At 45.8% G+C, this 15,377-nt stretch overlaps 1 protein-coding gene across 2 annotated transcripts in view; it reads left to right on the forward strand.

Moving 5' to 3' along the window:
* Arhgap10 (Rho GTPase activating protein 10) overlaps positions 1–15,377 on the forward strand; it is a 248,703-nt gene that overhangs the window by 216,076 nt on the left and 17,250 nt on the right. For both annotated transcript variants that reach the window (XM_055609092.1, XM_055609093.1), the window contains exon 20: positions 10,015–10,174. In XM_055609092.1, coding sequence (XP_055465067.1) covers positions 10,015–10,174 — 160 coding nt within the window. The remainder of the gene's footprint in view (positions 1–10,014; positions 10,175–15,377) is intronic.

Below are 15,377 nucleotides of genomic sequence, written 5' to 3' on the forward strand. Positions count from 1 at the left end.
CCTGCACATTTTCTGCTCAGCATGACATTTTTATGTATGATATCAACTACAGTAGCCTTTTGAGCTGGGGAAAGGGAAATGGACAGGTTAGCATGTTACAGATTTTGCTAGTTCATGCAGCGTTATGCACTAGTTTTGATAAAACCAACCAGACCTTATTTTAACAAACTAGAAGTTATGTCAAGAAGTAGGAAGTGAGTTCCTGACACGAGGCCCCACAGCCCTTTCCAATGCCCCCTGTTTGTCATGGGATGAACGGCCAGTATGGTACAGTGTAGTAGCCGTTTGTGAGTGGTTTTCTGTACCATGGGAAATGCTGAATGGCATAATGGCAGGAGGCTGGTTCAGCCAAGCCCTACCGGGGAAGCCCACCTAATTTGTATTGAAGCCACTTTCAAAAATAAACCAGTTGATGATGTTGATGCTTGAATTTATGTCTATGTGTCTACAGGAAGTTACTAGATGCCAGCTCACATTTTCCTGTTGATTTCCTCTGCGGTCTTAACAGCAAGCTTTATATGCTAGTGGGCAATGAAAGTAGCACTTAAGAATATTAGCTTTTTACTTATATAGCAGCTTATGTGTAGTATTTACAGCGTGTTAATAATTCCTGTTGTGAGTACACTAAAATAAAGGTGCCAACTGTATCCCAGTGAATTCTGTGGTGACTGTTCTTTGGCTTTCAATATTTGGGAAGATTATTTGTTGGCATATTATCCTCTTATTTCCTAATATTTTAAAGCTAGGGTTACCTTACAAGTTTTAGCATGAAACGTTTTTTTATTATCATTTAATTTTAAGTGTTTCTTAGTTTCTTTATAGCTTTCTTAGTAGCCTTATTTAGTGTAAAGTATAGTATTTTGCTACGATTGTCTTGCAATTCTTTTGGTATCTGTGGGGATTTGAATGAGGATAGTCTCCATTGCCTAAGGTGATTGAATGTTTGGTCCCTAGCTGGTAGAACTGTTTGGGAAGGATTAGGAGGTGTGGCCTTATTGGATGTGTGTCACTGATTGTACAGTTTGTGGTTTTAGAAGCCCATGCTATCCTCATTTCTCTTTTTTCTCCCCAGCCTTTCTGCCTGTCCCTTTCCCTTCCCATCTTTCCTCCTCCCCCTATGACTGTCTCAACATGTAAGCTGTCCGCTCCAGTGCCATGCGTGCTTGCCTGTGCTGCCTTGCTTCTCTCCATGATAGGCAGGGCCTTACCCTCTGAAACTACGCAAGCCCCAGTGAAACACTTTCCTTTGTAAGTTGCCTTGGCCATAGTGTCTCTTCACAGTAATAGATGACCGTATTTAAGACTTTGTAGTCTTCCTTCAAAAATATTTTATGTGATGTTGAAGACACGGTTATCCTCTATTTGCTACAAGTTGTATGTGTGTGTCTGTGGGGGTGGTGAGGCTGTAGGGGTGTATATGTATAAAAAAGCTCCACCTTACACGTTGATTCCTTTTCTTGTTACGTGTGTGATCTGAGTGGAGCATGTCAAAGCCTGTAGCTACGGTGTTGAGTTTTCTGTCTTTTCCTTTAACCTGTGGTTGGTTACTTGAGGCTGTCTCTTATTTTTATCTGTTTATCTCTGTTAAATGACCTTCATGTGCCTCCTGTCAGTACCTTTCTTTTGGGTTCTATTTACCTGGCACATTCATCCTCTGTTCTCGTATTTTCAACATGGCCGTTTTCACCTTACATTTGCTTCTTTAAGTCAGCATATTGCTTGAGTTAAGAAAAGCCCTGGGAGAGTCACTGTCTTGTAATTGGCAAGTTTAATCCATTTTCATATAATTACCATTACGTTACAGTTTCTGTCATTGTATAATTTTCGTTTAATGCGTTTGATGCATTTCTTTCTTTTCTGCCTTTTCTTTAAGAAAGCAAACCAGCGTCTGCTGTTTCTGATGGTGGTCTCTTGTCTTTTTGTTTCTAAAGCAGTTGTCCTTATTTGAGCTATGCATCCTCACTGTTGTGTTCTTAAACTATCTACGTTTGCTTCCACAACCAGCAAGAAAAACAGTCTCATCTTCCCACCTTTGTTGGTGTTTCCTAGAATTGGTTACTCCCGTCTCATCTCCTTTATCACCGGCAGCAGTAGTTGTTGGCCTTCCCTCTGTGTCTTCTCTAGGAAATCTTGAAGAATCTGTGTGGGATTAGCCAGGATAGTACTTTGGGGGGTCAGGCCGTTAGGAATTTTCAGTGTCCGGTGATGTTTTTATTACATCCTCACATTTTGAATGACAGAATTCTTTTCCTTTGATTCTTTGAAGTCTTGCTAGATTCTGTCCTAAGTTCTGTAGAGAATTCTTTTGTTAGACTGACTTTTCTATGGTGTGTTCTTTATGTTTGCATAGGTTTTGGTTTTGTTCTGATATTAAAGAATATCAGATACAAAGTTTCTTACATCCATGGTTTTCTTTATTCCCCAGTTTGCTGTACTTGAGTCCATTAGGTTGAGTTCTGCTGCGGTTTCTTCAGTTTTCAGAAATGTAACCTTACTGCTTTAAGAATCTCTTCCTCCCAGATGTAGCCCATGGCAGTTTAGTGTCCAAGTGGGTTCCATAGTTATGGGAAGAGGGACTGCCTCTGACATAATCTGATTGGCCTGCTCTTTGATCACCTCCCCCTGATGGGGGAGCAGCATTACCAGGCCACAGAGGAAGACAATGCAGCCATTCCTGGTGTGATCTGATAGACTAAGATCAGAAGGAAGGAGAAAAGGACTTCCTCTATCAGTGGACTTGGGAAGGGGCATGTGTGAAGAAGGGGGAGGGAGGGTGTGATCGGGAGGGGAGGAAGGGTGTGATCGGGAGGGGAGGAGGGAAGGGCTTATGGGGGGATACAAAGTGAATAAAGTGTAATTAATAAAATAAAATAAAAAAAGAGGAAAAAAAAAAAAGAACACACACAAGAGAATCTCTTCCTCACAGTTTGTTTCTTCCAGAACCGAGGTGTCGGCGTTCTGCTTCTGCTCTCTATTGTGCACTTCTCGGCTGTTGAATTGTCATTTTTTTCTGAGTATGCTGACTGGTTCCTCTTGCTCAGCTGTGTCTCGGTACCTAACAAAAGCAAGGAGAAATTACTTATTTTGGCTCATAGTTTCAGAGGTTGATCCTTAGTTGATTGGCCCTGCACACCTGGGCGGAACGTAATGCTGGTGGCAGCATGTGACAGAGGACAGATACCAATGTCATGGGGATCCAGGAAGCGGAAAGTGAGTCAGAAAGTAGCCAGAGAGAGAGTCCCTGAAGTTCTATCCCAGCTAACTATTTCTTCCAGCTAGGAGCTCCCTCCTTACATTCTCAGAATCTCCCAGAAATAGTGCACCAGCGGGACACCAACTTTTCAGAATTTTGCTGTAGAAACATATTTTATACTCAAGCCATAAGACTGTGTTTCCTTTTGTTCTTAGAAATTCAAGTGTTGTGAGTGTGCTGGCAAGGATGTGTCAAATCCGTCCTCTCTCCCTTTCCCAAACTTCCTTTTTCCTTTCCTTACCTTAGCTGTTGATTCCAGCAGTTTGTCAAGGTGCTTGGCTTAAAACCAAGTTCTGTTCTTAGCAAATAGCGAATAGACAAATCCAGTTCCTCAGGCGAATGGTCTTAGCACAGAGCTTGTGTTTGCATTTAGTATAGAGAGCTTCATGCTGCCCAAGGCCTGGTCATGGCAGTGTGATGCCACAGGATCTGAGTGTTGTCTGGTCTCCTGGGCTCAGGGGGTTCTGGAACTGTTAGCCTGTGGCTTATGCTTCCGTTGACTCCTGAATATTTCCTTTCTGTCTTTGTTGCACAGAGGTAATGGACAGGTGTTTGAAGGCATGGATGTCTTCATCTTTTTGTTGTTTCTAGGCATATATAGAAGAGAGAAGGTATTTCCAACTAAATTTTTTTTTACTAGAAAAATCCCTGATTGCGCCTTATATCAGAAAAGTGTAACTGTGTCCCTGTGGGAATAGTTTCTTAGTTCTCAGCAAACCTTTCTGATCCTAGAGATTAGCCATTTGATAATTAGGAGTCTCTCAGGTCATTCTGAGCTAACACGGACCCCATAATAGCAGCCCACACATGTCTTTGAACTAATCAAACATGTGACTGTGAGGTTTGAGTAAATTAAATCTGAACAGTAAGTCAGATATTCTTTTTCCTGTCTTCACCCTTTTGTTCTTACTTTGTTAATATGCAGGCCAGGTATTTCAGGATGAGGAACATGGAGGTGTTCTGCTTGTGCAGAGAACTCGTTCCCAGCCCTGTTGCAGAGGCTTCTTGAGATATGTGGAATATGATGAGCACATTTGAGGCTTAGTGGAGGCCGACCAAGAAGGGACTCGGGGAGCAGCCTGATTTCCATACTGTCAGGAAATATTTTGAGAGGAAGACAAGAAAAAAAAATGACAGCAGTGATAAGGTAGGGTAGTGTGAAGCCTGGCTCTTTCACACACACACACACACACACACACACACACACACACACACACACACAGGGGCTGCTGCTGAGGTCCAGTGACCAGTGATGAATGGCGAAAACCGTTGGCCGTCACTGGACCAAGGAAGTCAGCAAGAGTAAGAGCTTACCAGAATACTAAAGTCAATTAATGTCAGTTATTGGCTGTGGTAGACCTGGGCTGGGAGGTGTCTTGAGAGTTGTCCCTTCTTGATCTAGTTTTCTACCAATGTCTGGCTCATTGGTTATGAAAGTAGAGTACTGTTCAGCTGCTCAAGCTTATGACAGATCACACTTGGCGTTGTCACTCGGTGTGCTTGGTAGTTTTATGTCAGCTTACATAGGCTGAGGAGGAGACCTCAGCTGAGAAAATGCCTTCAGGAGATTGAGTTGTAGGCAGGCCTGTAGGGCATTTTTTTTTTTTAAATTAGTGATAGATGGTGCTATTCCTGGCCTGGTGGTCCTGGGTTCTATAAGAAAGCAGGCTGAGCGAGCCATGAGGAGCAAGCGAGTAAGCAGCGCCCTCCATGGCCTCTGCATCAGCTCCTTTCTCCAAGTTTCTGCCCTGCCTGAGTTGCTGTTCTAACTTCTTGTATGATGAACAGTGCTGTCGAAGTATAACCCAAATAAACCCTTCCCTCTCCAGGTTGCTTTGGTCATGGTGTTTCACCACAGCAGTGGTGACCCTAATTAAGACACTTGGTGCTAGGGCCCATGCCCAGCATGTAAGACCCCCGCCGGGTCCTCAGCCCTGCAAGAAAGCGAGCTATCAGACTAAATAGAGAAATGCGTCGTTCCTCTGGCACGCCTTTCTGTCTGGTTTCTAGGGGGGCTTGAGAGTCACTGTCTTCCGCACTCGTCTTCACTGAGTGCTGCTGACTGCAGTGCGTGGCTGTCTCCTGGGTCCAGTGTCTGGACCACGTTGCTCCCTGTAATTCCTGCAGCGACACTTCTCCAGCTGCAGGTGAATTCAGGTGCCCTCGTACTGCACGTAGAGCCCCGTTTTCTGCCTCTGCTCCATACTCCAGCCAGAGCCAACTGCTTAACAGCTTTGAAACTGCCAAGCTCTCACCTGTCTTTCCACTGTGATGTTTCTCTACCACAGCCTTTATTCTTTGGGAGTCTGGCAGTAATTTCTCCTTATTTCTGTTGCATGTCTCCCACATGTCTTCCATCCCTCCCACTGTCAGGTTTTTAAACTCGTTATTTCTGAGTCTCAAAGCTCCTTGAGAAAGTCACATTATGCAAATGCCACCTTTTGCTCTGTTTATTATCAATGTCTCCTGTGTTAAACTGTGAGCACCTTTGGGCTAGGGACTGATGCTGTGACTGTAAAGTCTCATCCATGATGTGCCTGGTGAATAGTCTGAGGGCAGGAAGTTGGAGATGTTTGTGGTCTGGAAGGGAGGAGTTGGCAAGTAGAAATTACTAGCCAATTTTGTGAAAACACACTGAAATTCACCCCTGTTCTCTGCCCAATTTTGGAGGCAGTGGCTTTCATATCCATGATCCTTCTTGTACCGCAGAGTCCATTTCATTACCTCAGGACTCTCAATTTTGCCTGGTAGCACATTGTGCTTGTGAAGAATTACCAAGCCTGAGACATAGTTTCCACCCTCAAAGCATATATGTTGGAAGTTGGGTGGCAGGCTAGAATAGGTTGAGAAACTACTATGTGACATCAAAATGCCAAATTGATGCTGCTTTAGTTGAGAGAGGAAAGAGTGCACAGTTAACAAGTGTTTGGTGGAAGTTAGGTTTAGGTCAGGTGTTGCCGCTTGTCTTGCTGATTATTCCAAACAGAAGTTGTTCAGTATCATTTTTGTTCTTTTATTCACAGGACTCCTTGTAGATGCTCATGAAAGCGTGGCTGGCCCCTGAGGGTAAAGGGGGAGATGAAAATGATCAGAGTGGGGCCGTGGCTGTGGCCCTGTGGGAGAGTGCTTGCCTGGCACGCACTGGGCCCCAGGCTCTGTTCATGCACAGCGAACAATAAACTGCCGGATTGCAGCTTCAGTTATAAACTAATCTCAGAAGATTTGAAGTGATATATGGTTTAGGTGATAACTTAATAATTTGCAAACGTGATGATCTGACTTCCATCCCAGAACACATACTAAAAAAAAAATCTGGTCCTGATGGCATATGCTTGTGATTCCAGAGCAGGGCAGGAGTAGATGGGTGGACTCCTCTGTCTTGCTAGCCAGCTGGCGTAGACTATATGTTGAATTTCAGGCCACTGAGAGACCCTGTCTCAGAGGGGGAAAGGTGTCTGAGGACAACACTTGGGATTAGGCTCTGTCTTCACATATGGATATATTGACAACCCGCACGCACTATTAGGCGAAATTACTGTGAACAGAAGTTGGGGAGATGGTTCTAAGACTCGCTGTGTATACACTGTGTTTACACAATGCTCCTCGTATTTGGTGATTTTTGTCCAGTATACAGACCCGTTCCCCGACAGAGGCAGGAGAGGAGGTCAGATGCTGAAAAGGAGAGCGAGGTGCCTTGGTTTGCTCAGTCTGCATACTCCCACCCATGTCATTGTCCCCTGAGGGCTCAGGTTGGCACTGTTTGGCAGACAGGAAGCCAGCTCTCCTAATAGAATGTGGTTCAGCACGCTGCGACAGTTTGTGCGCTGTCAGTGCACCTGGGGAAAAGATTAGAGGTGCTGTACATGAGCTTCTGTGTCTGGGGGAAAAACACCCAGGCATGTTTCTAAAGTAAAACCTCTGCTCACGGGTTCCTCAGACCTGCTTCTCCTGCACAGCCCTTTTCGTGGTAGGAAGGAGTCAGGAGGAAGGCTTCTCTCAGACCCTCCACAGCTGCTTTGCTGTGTGAGGCCCTGGAGTCAGTGAACCACCTTGGAGGAATGGCAGTCTAGGCTTCGGCCTTATGAAGCCAGGAAACCAACTGTGTGTCACTGTCACCGTGAAGGAGCCTGCTCTGCATGAGGAGCTGCAGAATTGGGCTCCTGTAGCTGAGCTCACATTGGTAGCTGTCCTGAGGTTGCTTGACACTGAGGGTGCTTTTATCATTGAAAGCCCTGTCAAGCAGCCACTGAAGAGGTGAGGTGAGGAGTTCTTTGGGCTTGCAGTTTGAAGAGATAAGCGCAGTCCATCCTGGTGGCACCGAGAGGTGTGAGCACCTGTTAGGTTCATTGCATCCCCCATCAGGGAAGCATCCAGGGGATAGGAAGTAGGGGCAGATCGTAAAATAGCAGAGCAGCCAGGCCCCAAACATTTGAGGCTCTGCCTCTTAAAGGTTCCAAAACCTTTCAGGACAGTTTCAAACATAGGAACGTATTTGCAGGGGGAGTAATTTCACATAGAAGCCATAGAAATTATCTTGGAGCCTCCTCTTGGTGGTCCTGTGCGTAGTCCAGGCTAGCTTGACCTCCGTGTGTAGCCCAGGCTGGATATCTACATGTAATTCTCAGCCTTCGAGGCCCTAGAGTGCTGAGGTTGCAGCTTTGTGCCAGCACATCCAGCTGAGTGCCTCTCAGGGACACAGTTTGTTCTCTTGTGCAGAGAACTGGAGTTGAGCTTTCTAAGCTCTGGAAGAGGTGGCCCTTCCTTCAGAGGGAACTCTGTTGTAAAAAGAACGGAAGCTGCGTTCTAACGGTGGGTTTTGGTTCACTCGCCTCCAAGTTGGCCCAGCCCTATTGTTGGGACGGAATTTCTCCAGTTATAAACATGTTTGTGCTGAATGGCAATCAAAGAAGCATCTTAGCCGAAAGAAAAATTAAGCAGTATTTCTAGAATTTGTTTGTAACAAGCATGGGACAAGACTTGCAGGGAGGCACAGTCCGGGGAGAATACTGGCTCAGCTCACTGCTCTGTTTCCACACGCCCACCTTCCCTGCAGGGTGCTAAGGACTGTGTACTCATGGAATTCCTCCATTCCCATGTCTCCCTAGGCACCTCTTCCGCACCCCATTCTCGATTATTGTTGATGCACACTCCCCCAATTTAGCTTTTCTGGTTGTCATTTCTAAGACACACTCGCTGAGCTTTATCTCTGAGTTAGGTCAGGAGTCAGATTTATTTTCTACACCCAGTTCTCAAGGTTAGCATCCCAAGATCTAGCTTAGGCAGGGCCCAGAATTTGTCTTGTGCTTCATTTTAGAAGGGAGAAATTGCAGTGTTTCTGGAATGGTTTTCTGCAAGCGAGGTCTTCCCTGACCCTGGTGTTTTTGCGCACACTGCGCCTCGGATCCAGGACGGGAAACTGTGAGGGCTCAGAACACTCGGAGCTTATGTTGGCTGAGGTTGTGGACCTCCATTTGCTGCTGTGGCAGCGTCGGGCAATTGTTATGACCCATCACCTGGAAAATCAAGGCCAAGTCAGTGCTGTTTCCATAGAACTGCTTCCTCTGCAGGTCACTGGGGGAGTCAATATTTAATAAGTTCTTTGGGCGGAAAAAGCAAAGCTCTGGCAGTACCATTGCAGTGTTTTATAGAAGCTGGGAGAGCCGTGGAAGCAAGAAGACCAGTCGAGAGAAACAGCTGCTTTTGCAGCTCTTTTCTGCGTCCCCCCCCCCTTTTTTTTTTTAACACAAGCTGGTGTTAAATATACACAAACGATAGCAAACATTTTATAAAGTGGCATAAATCACACACTCATTTAGAATCTGCTTCTTAGTTGTGGTTTACATTCCTCCCCTGCAGTTTCTGCGGGGACCCAACTCTGTACTCTCCCTTCAGTGTTCTCGGGAACCGAAGCTCCTTCATGGAATACTAATAAATTGGGCCATCAGGAATTGTAATCCAGGGTAGCAGCTCGAAAGGCTAGTCCCTCAACGTTTCTTCCGTTACACACCAGTATGAAAGAATGCACAGTGACGAGAGCCTGAGGAGTCTGGCTCTGCCCAGCTGCTGTGCCACTCTGGGCTGTCCCTGATGTTTGTATCTGGGTTCTTTGTGGGTTAAAGGTCATCATGGCTGCATAAAAGGTGCTTGTTTTCCATTCAGCCTGACTAGTTATTTTCCTTCTTCACTCTTCATGGGAGTGTTGTCTGTGTGTTAGGCAGCTTTCTGCTACTGTAATAAACACCTATGGTAAATCAGCTTACACAGAGAGAAGGTTCACTTTGGCTCACACTTTTAAACTTAAATCCTTGACTGATTGGTTTCTTTTGTGTTTAGGCTTGCGGGATGCAATTGGGTACATGTGGTAGAGACAGCTGTTACCTCTTGGCTGCTAAGGAGAGAGGAAGAAGAGGTTGGGGTCCTTGTCCCCTAGAAGGACATTCCTCTAGTGACCAAGTAAACATTTCACAAGGTTGCACTTCTGAAGGTCTCCTCCACTTTCCAGCAGTGCTGTCGTCTAGGAACATTCTATATTCAAACTATAACCGTTAAGAGTGTCTTCTTGTCTTGTTTTGTTTAAAAAAAACAAAAAACAAAACAAAACAAAACCCAACAAATCCATAGGCACAAACCTTCAAAGGTATCAGGTTCCCTGGCTGAATTGTAAGTGTAATTTTGAAAATAATCGGACTGATTGATAAACAGTGCTATTTTTTATGTTTCCCTTCCCAGTTTGTTTGAAATCCAATTCCTTTTCCCTCTAGGTGACAGCGCCGGTCCCCTCAAGGAGGAGCCTCCCACCAGCAGTCAGGACTCACTGTCCACTCCGTCTCCCACAACTTCAGCTGCACTTGGGCCTCCTGGACCAGATAAGAACCACCTTTCCGCAGATGTTGGGGACTGTGGAGACGGCACAGCCACTACGTAAGTTGCTGTGCCTTGGTGTGGTGCTGAAGGAAGGAAAGCCACCACTGTTTTTGCCAGACAACATTTAAGCTGTTAGCTCCAAGGACACTCCCTAATTGGCAGGCTGCCAGAAGGAGAAGGGCAAGGCAAAAATCTTTGTTGCATAATGCCTGTTTCCAGGTCGGAAGGGGATGGGTGTGGCTTCCGGTCGGATCTGAGTTCAGTTTGGGGTAATTTGGGGTCATGGGAAGGGAGTTCACTGTTGCTCCTCTCTGTGTAGCTTTGCCGATGCAGGGAGGGAGGGATGTTTGCGCTGTGGTGGGCTGTCTCTGGAAATGGTCCTAGAGTAGGTGAGTCTTCAGTTGTTACTGAGCTAATATTCTGTTTTACTCCAGAGCATCTTGCCTTATGGAGATTTGGTAACTCACATCTGATTTTATCTCCTGGGTTAATGTCAAGCTTGTGTAGATCAGCTCAGGTCTCCTGGAGCAAATGGTACTAATACAAACAGAAAGCCTTGAACTTGCTTGACTCCACAGGGCTTGATGGAGTCCAAGGAATCACTGTAGAACAGGGGGTGTTGAGCCTGCAGAGGGCATCTGAGTGCTCAGAAAAGTCAAGACAGATTTTTGAATAATTATAAGTCCTTGCTTGATTAGTCAATAGAATTACATCCAAAATATATTTATAATTCACCAGAGAGCATTAAAATTTTTTAAACTAAAATTGCTTAAAATAGATTATAGATAATGATGTCATCTGACCCTAGCTGGGCATTCTTGGGATTTTAAATGGATTGGAAAGTGTTCCTCATATTACTTGGCTTTTTATAGCCTCAGCTGGATTCATATGAGATCATTATGATCTTATTAAGTATTAAGAGAGGAGGCTGAGAGAACTTTGCTATGCTGAAATTTTGGGGTGACCAGAAGATGTTGAAAAGCTGACCTGAAATCAGAGTGAAACTTTCAAGTTCACATATTCACCCTCTAGAGGGGCATGTGCGTGCGAGTGTGCGTGCACCAGTGTGCTTACACCCCCAAGATTGTTTCAGTTTTCTATGCTGAAGATGATGTATTGTGGACTTAAATCATGAGCACCGAAATGTTCTTGTCACCTTTAACCACGAATCAGCAGTGACAGTCGTTCTGATGTTGCCCTGCTACCCAGTGTCTAACCCTGGCTGACTTGAGCCGGAATTAGTGTGTGACTTAGTGACGCCCAGATCCCAGTATTTCCTTCAGTGAGTGCACATCAGAGTCAGTGGAGAACAGTTTAGTCAGCCATCGTTCTTGCAGCGTGGTTCTGCAGGAAAGTGACATTATGAGCCATGGGATAGCCATTGCTCAAGTCACAGCACATTTGGGCCCAAAACAAGAGTTCGTTATGTTTCCTCATAAGTCAAGTGTGGAATGAATTCCCCAGCTTCCTTTTCATAGGCATTTGAAAGTGTCATGAAAAGCACCCCAGCCTGAGAGCTACCGTGGGAGAGGTGGGGAGGGGTGGAAGCAGGCAGGGAAGGTTTTGTTGTAATGGGGACTTGCATCCTACTCAAGGTCTTGATTTTTTTTTCTTCTTATGTTGTACATGAAAACATCAGTTTCCCTTAGTTTGAGAGCACTGCCTGTGTATTTTCAAAAGGATCGACCTGGGCTGGGGAGACAACTCGGTTGGTAAAGTATTGCTGTATAAGCATGAGGACCTATGTTCGGTCCGCAGAATCCACATAAAAAAGTGCTTCGTGCTGAGACAGGAGGAGAACTTCGGGCTTGTTGGCCAATCAGCCAGGCCCACTCAGGCTCTGGGAGCACCAGGAGTGCTGAGTAGCAGCACCTAGCTTGGCTGTCCTGGGCTCACCTTCATTGTCCGCTCAGTTTACCTTTGATGTGCAGCAAGTGCTCCGGGCCTCAGGACGCCGAGATCCCCAGCTGGGTGGGGCCCAGTAGGAGCGGCAGCTTAGCAGGGTTCTCTTTAGTTCAGGAAACCAGAGTAAGATGCCCCACTCTCCTCAGCCCTGCCCACAGCGGGTGAAGATTCAGCGGACTGGGAGATGCTGGAGAGCTTATGTTTCTAACAAACCCTCGAATTCCATTCCTCTTTCTCAGATTCCACCTGGGCTGACTGTAGGCTGCTTCTCTGAGGAACAAGATTAGGGTAACTGGGTTCTCCCTGCTTTGTTAATATGTTTTGTAATCATCCAAAATGGTCTTTATTGTGTCTAGCATATCTATATAATGTATAAGGTCATGTCGTTGGTGTATTCATCACCTCGGGTTATCAGTGTGGCGGCATTCCATAGTCACACTGGCTGTTGTGAGAAGTACCCCTGGGCAGGTATCCTGGTGGTCTTCCTCCTTACCTGCTGTCCTGACAGGTCATGTCAGGAGACATAACGTCTGTCTCTATTCATGTTGTTCTGTCTACATGCATCCATGTGATGATGAGAATGTGGTGGTTTGTGTTGTTTTTTACGTTCTGGAGGGGCGAGTCCATTGGTCTTGCGGTGGCCTGCGCTCGTAGCCGACACACTTGGATTTCCTGCTTTAGATAGCTCTCTACCCGTTGGCTTGACCTCGTCTGACGTGTTTTCAGGGTCTAGCTTAATCTTCACACCCAGGATGGCAGAGCCTTGACATATAGACCTTCCTTTCTTGATCATCTCCATTTGGCATTAACACCACGGTGCCTCTGACTCTTTAGGTACTATTTGCCCGTTCATTTTCTTTCAGATTTTTGTGGTGTGTGTCTGTCTATTCTTTACTTGTACACCAAACTTGATCATAGAATCTTCATTAAAAGAAACTGGATCTTATAATCTATGAACAATTTTTTTGTGCTGTTGACATAGTTAATAATAAATATTTAATTTCCCTCACTAAAACCGAAATTTCTACGAGGCCATTAAAAACTCCTCAGCAAGTGTTAAGAAGGACTGCCTGGTTTCCACCTGCGGTACTGATCGAACCTTCCAGAGCCAGCGTTTATCCCAGATTCTGCAGAACAGAGCCCAGCTGTATTCGGGTCACGTTCACAGTGCACCCTCAGCCCCTGGAAGGCAGACTGACAGAGGAAAACCCACAGCAGCTGTGACCCTGACCCGAGCAGCGTGTAAGTGCAGCTCTGGCCTCGGGCAGGTGGAAAACAATGCACCAGAATCAGATTCTTGGCCTTCTGCTGATGTCTGTGACTTGGGGGCTATTACTCACTGGAGTCAGTAATCCAAAGCTACTATGTACCTGTACACCAGTGAGGTGACGGTGGCTCCATTGCCAGGGAAGAATTGCTGGCTCAGACTCCTCAGAGGACCTGACATCATAGGTCAGGGTATTTCAGACGTCCAAATAAAGTAGTTTTCTCTAAACAGGTTTTCTTCTGTTGTAATTGATGGATCCAGGCCCTTGACAAGTAATCCTTTTAGGCTCCCTGCACAGAAGAAAATTTCTTTTAAGAAATGCCAGGTATTGCGCTCTGCTTTTTTACTAGCTTGCCAATGAGAAGGCATGGCCCCATATTCTGCTGTACTCCAGATGGCAGTGCCCGTGATGGCACTTTTCTGCCTGGATATGCTGGCACTTACGATGCATCTCACTGTGGGCACCAGCAAGTTTCCGGGGCAGGAATGCTTCTTGAACGCTGAGAAACTTGGTTTTGGCTGTTGGGGATAGTAAGGTATTCTCACAGCAGTACAAGCTTTTCACTGCTGAGCTGTCCCCTTAGCTCACCATTGAAAGTACCTCTATTCTTTGAGAATTTCACACAATGTATTTTTATCATATGTACCCTCTTCCCCAACTCCTGCCGGATCCACTCTCCATTGAACCCAACATCAGGTCCTCCTCAAAACAAGCAAATGAATGAAACCAGTGAAGTCCCATTTGTGCTGCTCATATACTCTTAGGTGTGTGCCCCCCCCCCCAACTGGAGTGTGGTTGGTGTGCCAGGGGCTGCATCTGTAAAGCAAGCTCTTCATTATGGCTGATAAAAGTGGGGCTTCGAATGGCCTTGTGAATCATGTCATCTGAATGCTTCTATCAGCCCAGTGGGGTAAGTCTACATTCATGTTTATAGGACGGATGGGACACAGCACAAGGAAGCTGTCAAGGGTGTGGATACAGATTAACCCCTTATTTTCTGCCACTGTGACTTAGGCCTTTTATTTGTCCCCCTCCCTTGCTTTACTCTGGGATTTGAAACTGTCCAGTTGCCTTTGGGGCCATTGGTCAGTTTGGAGGTGTCGCCCTTTACCATCCAGATTCTGAAGACTGAGATGATGGGTGTGGTTTGTGGAGAGACTGCCGACACAGTGGCAAACAGTGGGGAGGCAGCACGTTGTCTAGCCCCTTCCCTGGAAGAAGGGGCCACCCTAAGTGCCCCACCACCCTAGGAGGGCCGAGGGGCTGAAAACTGGTGAGTGCAGGGGAGAAGCGTCTACAGTCTTTCTGAGGAGTGTGTAACGTGTCTCCATTAGCTGTAGAGAAGCTCTGGAAGCTAATTGCAGGCCCATTGTGTGGCCATTGACCAACCTTAAATGCCTGTGCATAGCCCTTGGGGACCATAGCGGGTGTCCTCTGTAGTTCCTTGCTCAGATGGTTTTGATAATTGTGTTGTGTGGCTCAGGTATACCCAGCTCGTGTCATTCTGCCGTGCTGCATAACTACACACTCTGAAACTTGGGGAGTTTTATTTTAGATCTGGAGACTGCTTATTCATGCAGCATTAAATCCTCATGATGGAAAATTGACCACCTAAAATAAAAACACATGTTGAAATTTTGTAGTAGCATTTTACTGCTTAAGACTCCAAAGGATTAATAAGTCTTAACTTAAATCTTGTTTGACTTTGATTTTCCTTTTGGTTTCATTGTGTTTTGCTGCTAAAGATTTTGCTTGCTTGATTCCATTGTTGGGATTTATTGTTATTTCCTGCCTATGAATTGGTTGGCTGTGACTCCAGAGTAAAATAACGTAGGGCCCTCATTAACCTGCCCTATCAGCGGGGATACAGTTTAGGGGAAAAGCATTGATTTCAGTCAAACAGGCCTGGCACTGCTCCCCCAGAGGCCTTAGAAAAGATTATGTAAGTTATTCAAGCAAACTGAGCTTAGCAAGACTATCCATAAAAGGCAAAGGAAAACACCTGCCCCTTGGCAGAGGCATGCTTACAAGCCACCCAGGTTAGTAAGCCCAGTTGCTGCCCTCCTGGGAGTCCTGGGCAGCCACCT

Source organism: Psammomys obesus, unplaced genomic scaffold (assembly GCF_907164565.1).
Source record: "Psammomys obesus unplaced genomic scaffold, mPsaObe1.curated_primary_1811, whole genome shotgun sequence".
Lineage (NCBI taxonomy): Eukaryota > Metazoa > Chordata > Mammalia > Rodentia > Muridae > Psammomys > Psammomys obesus.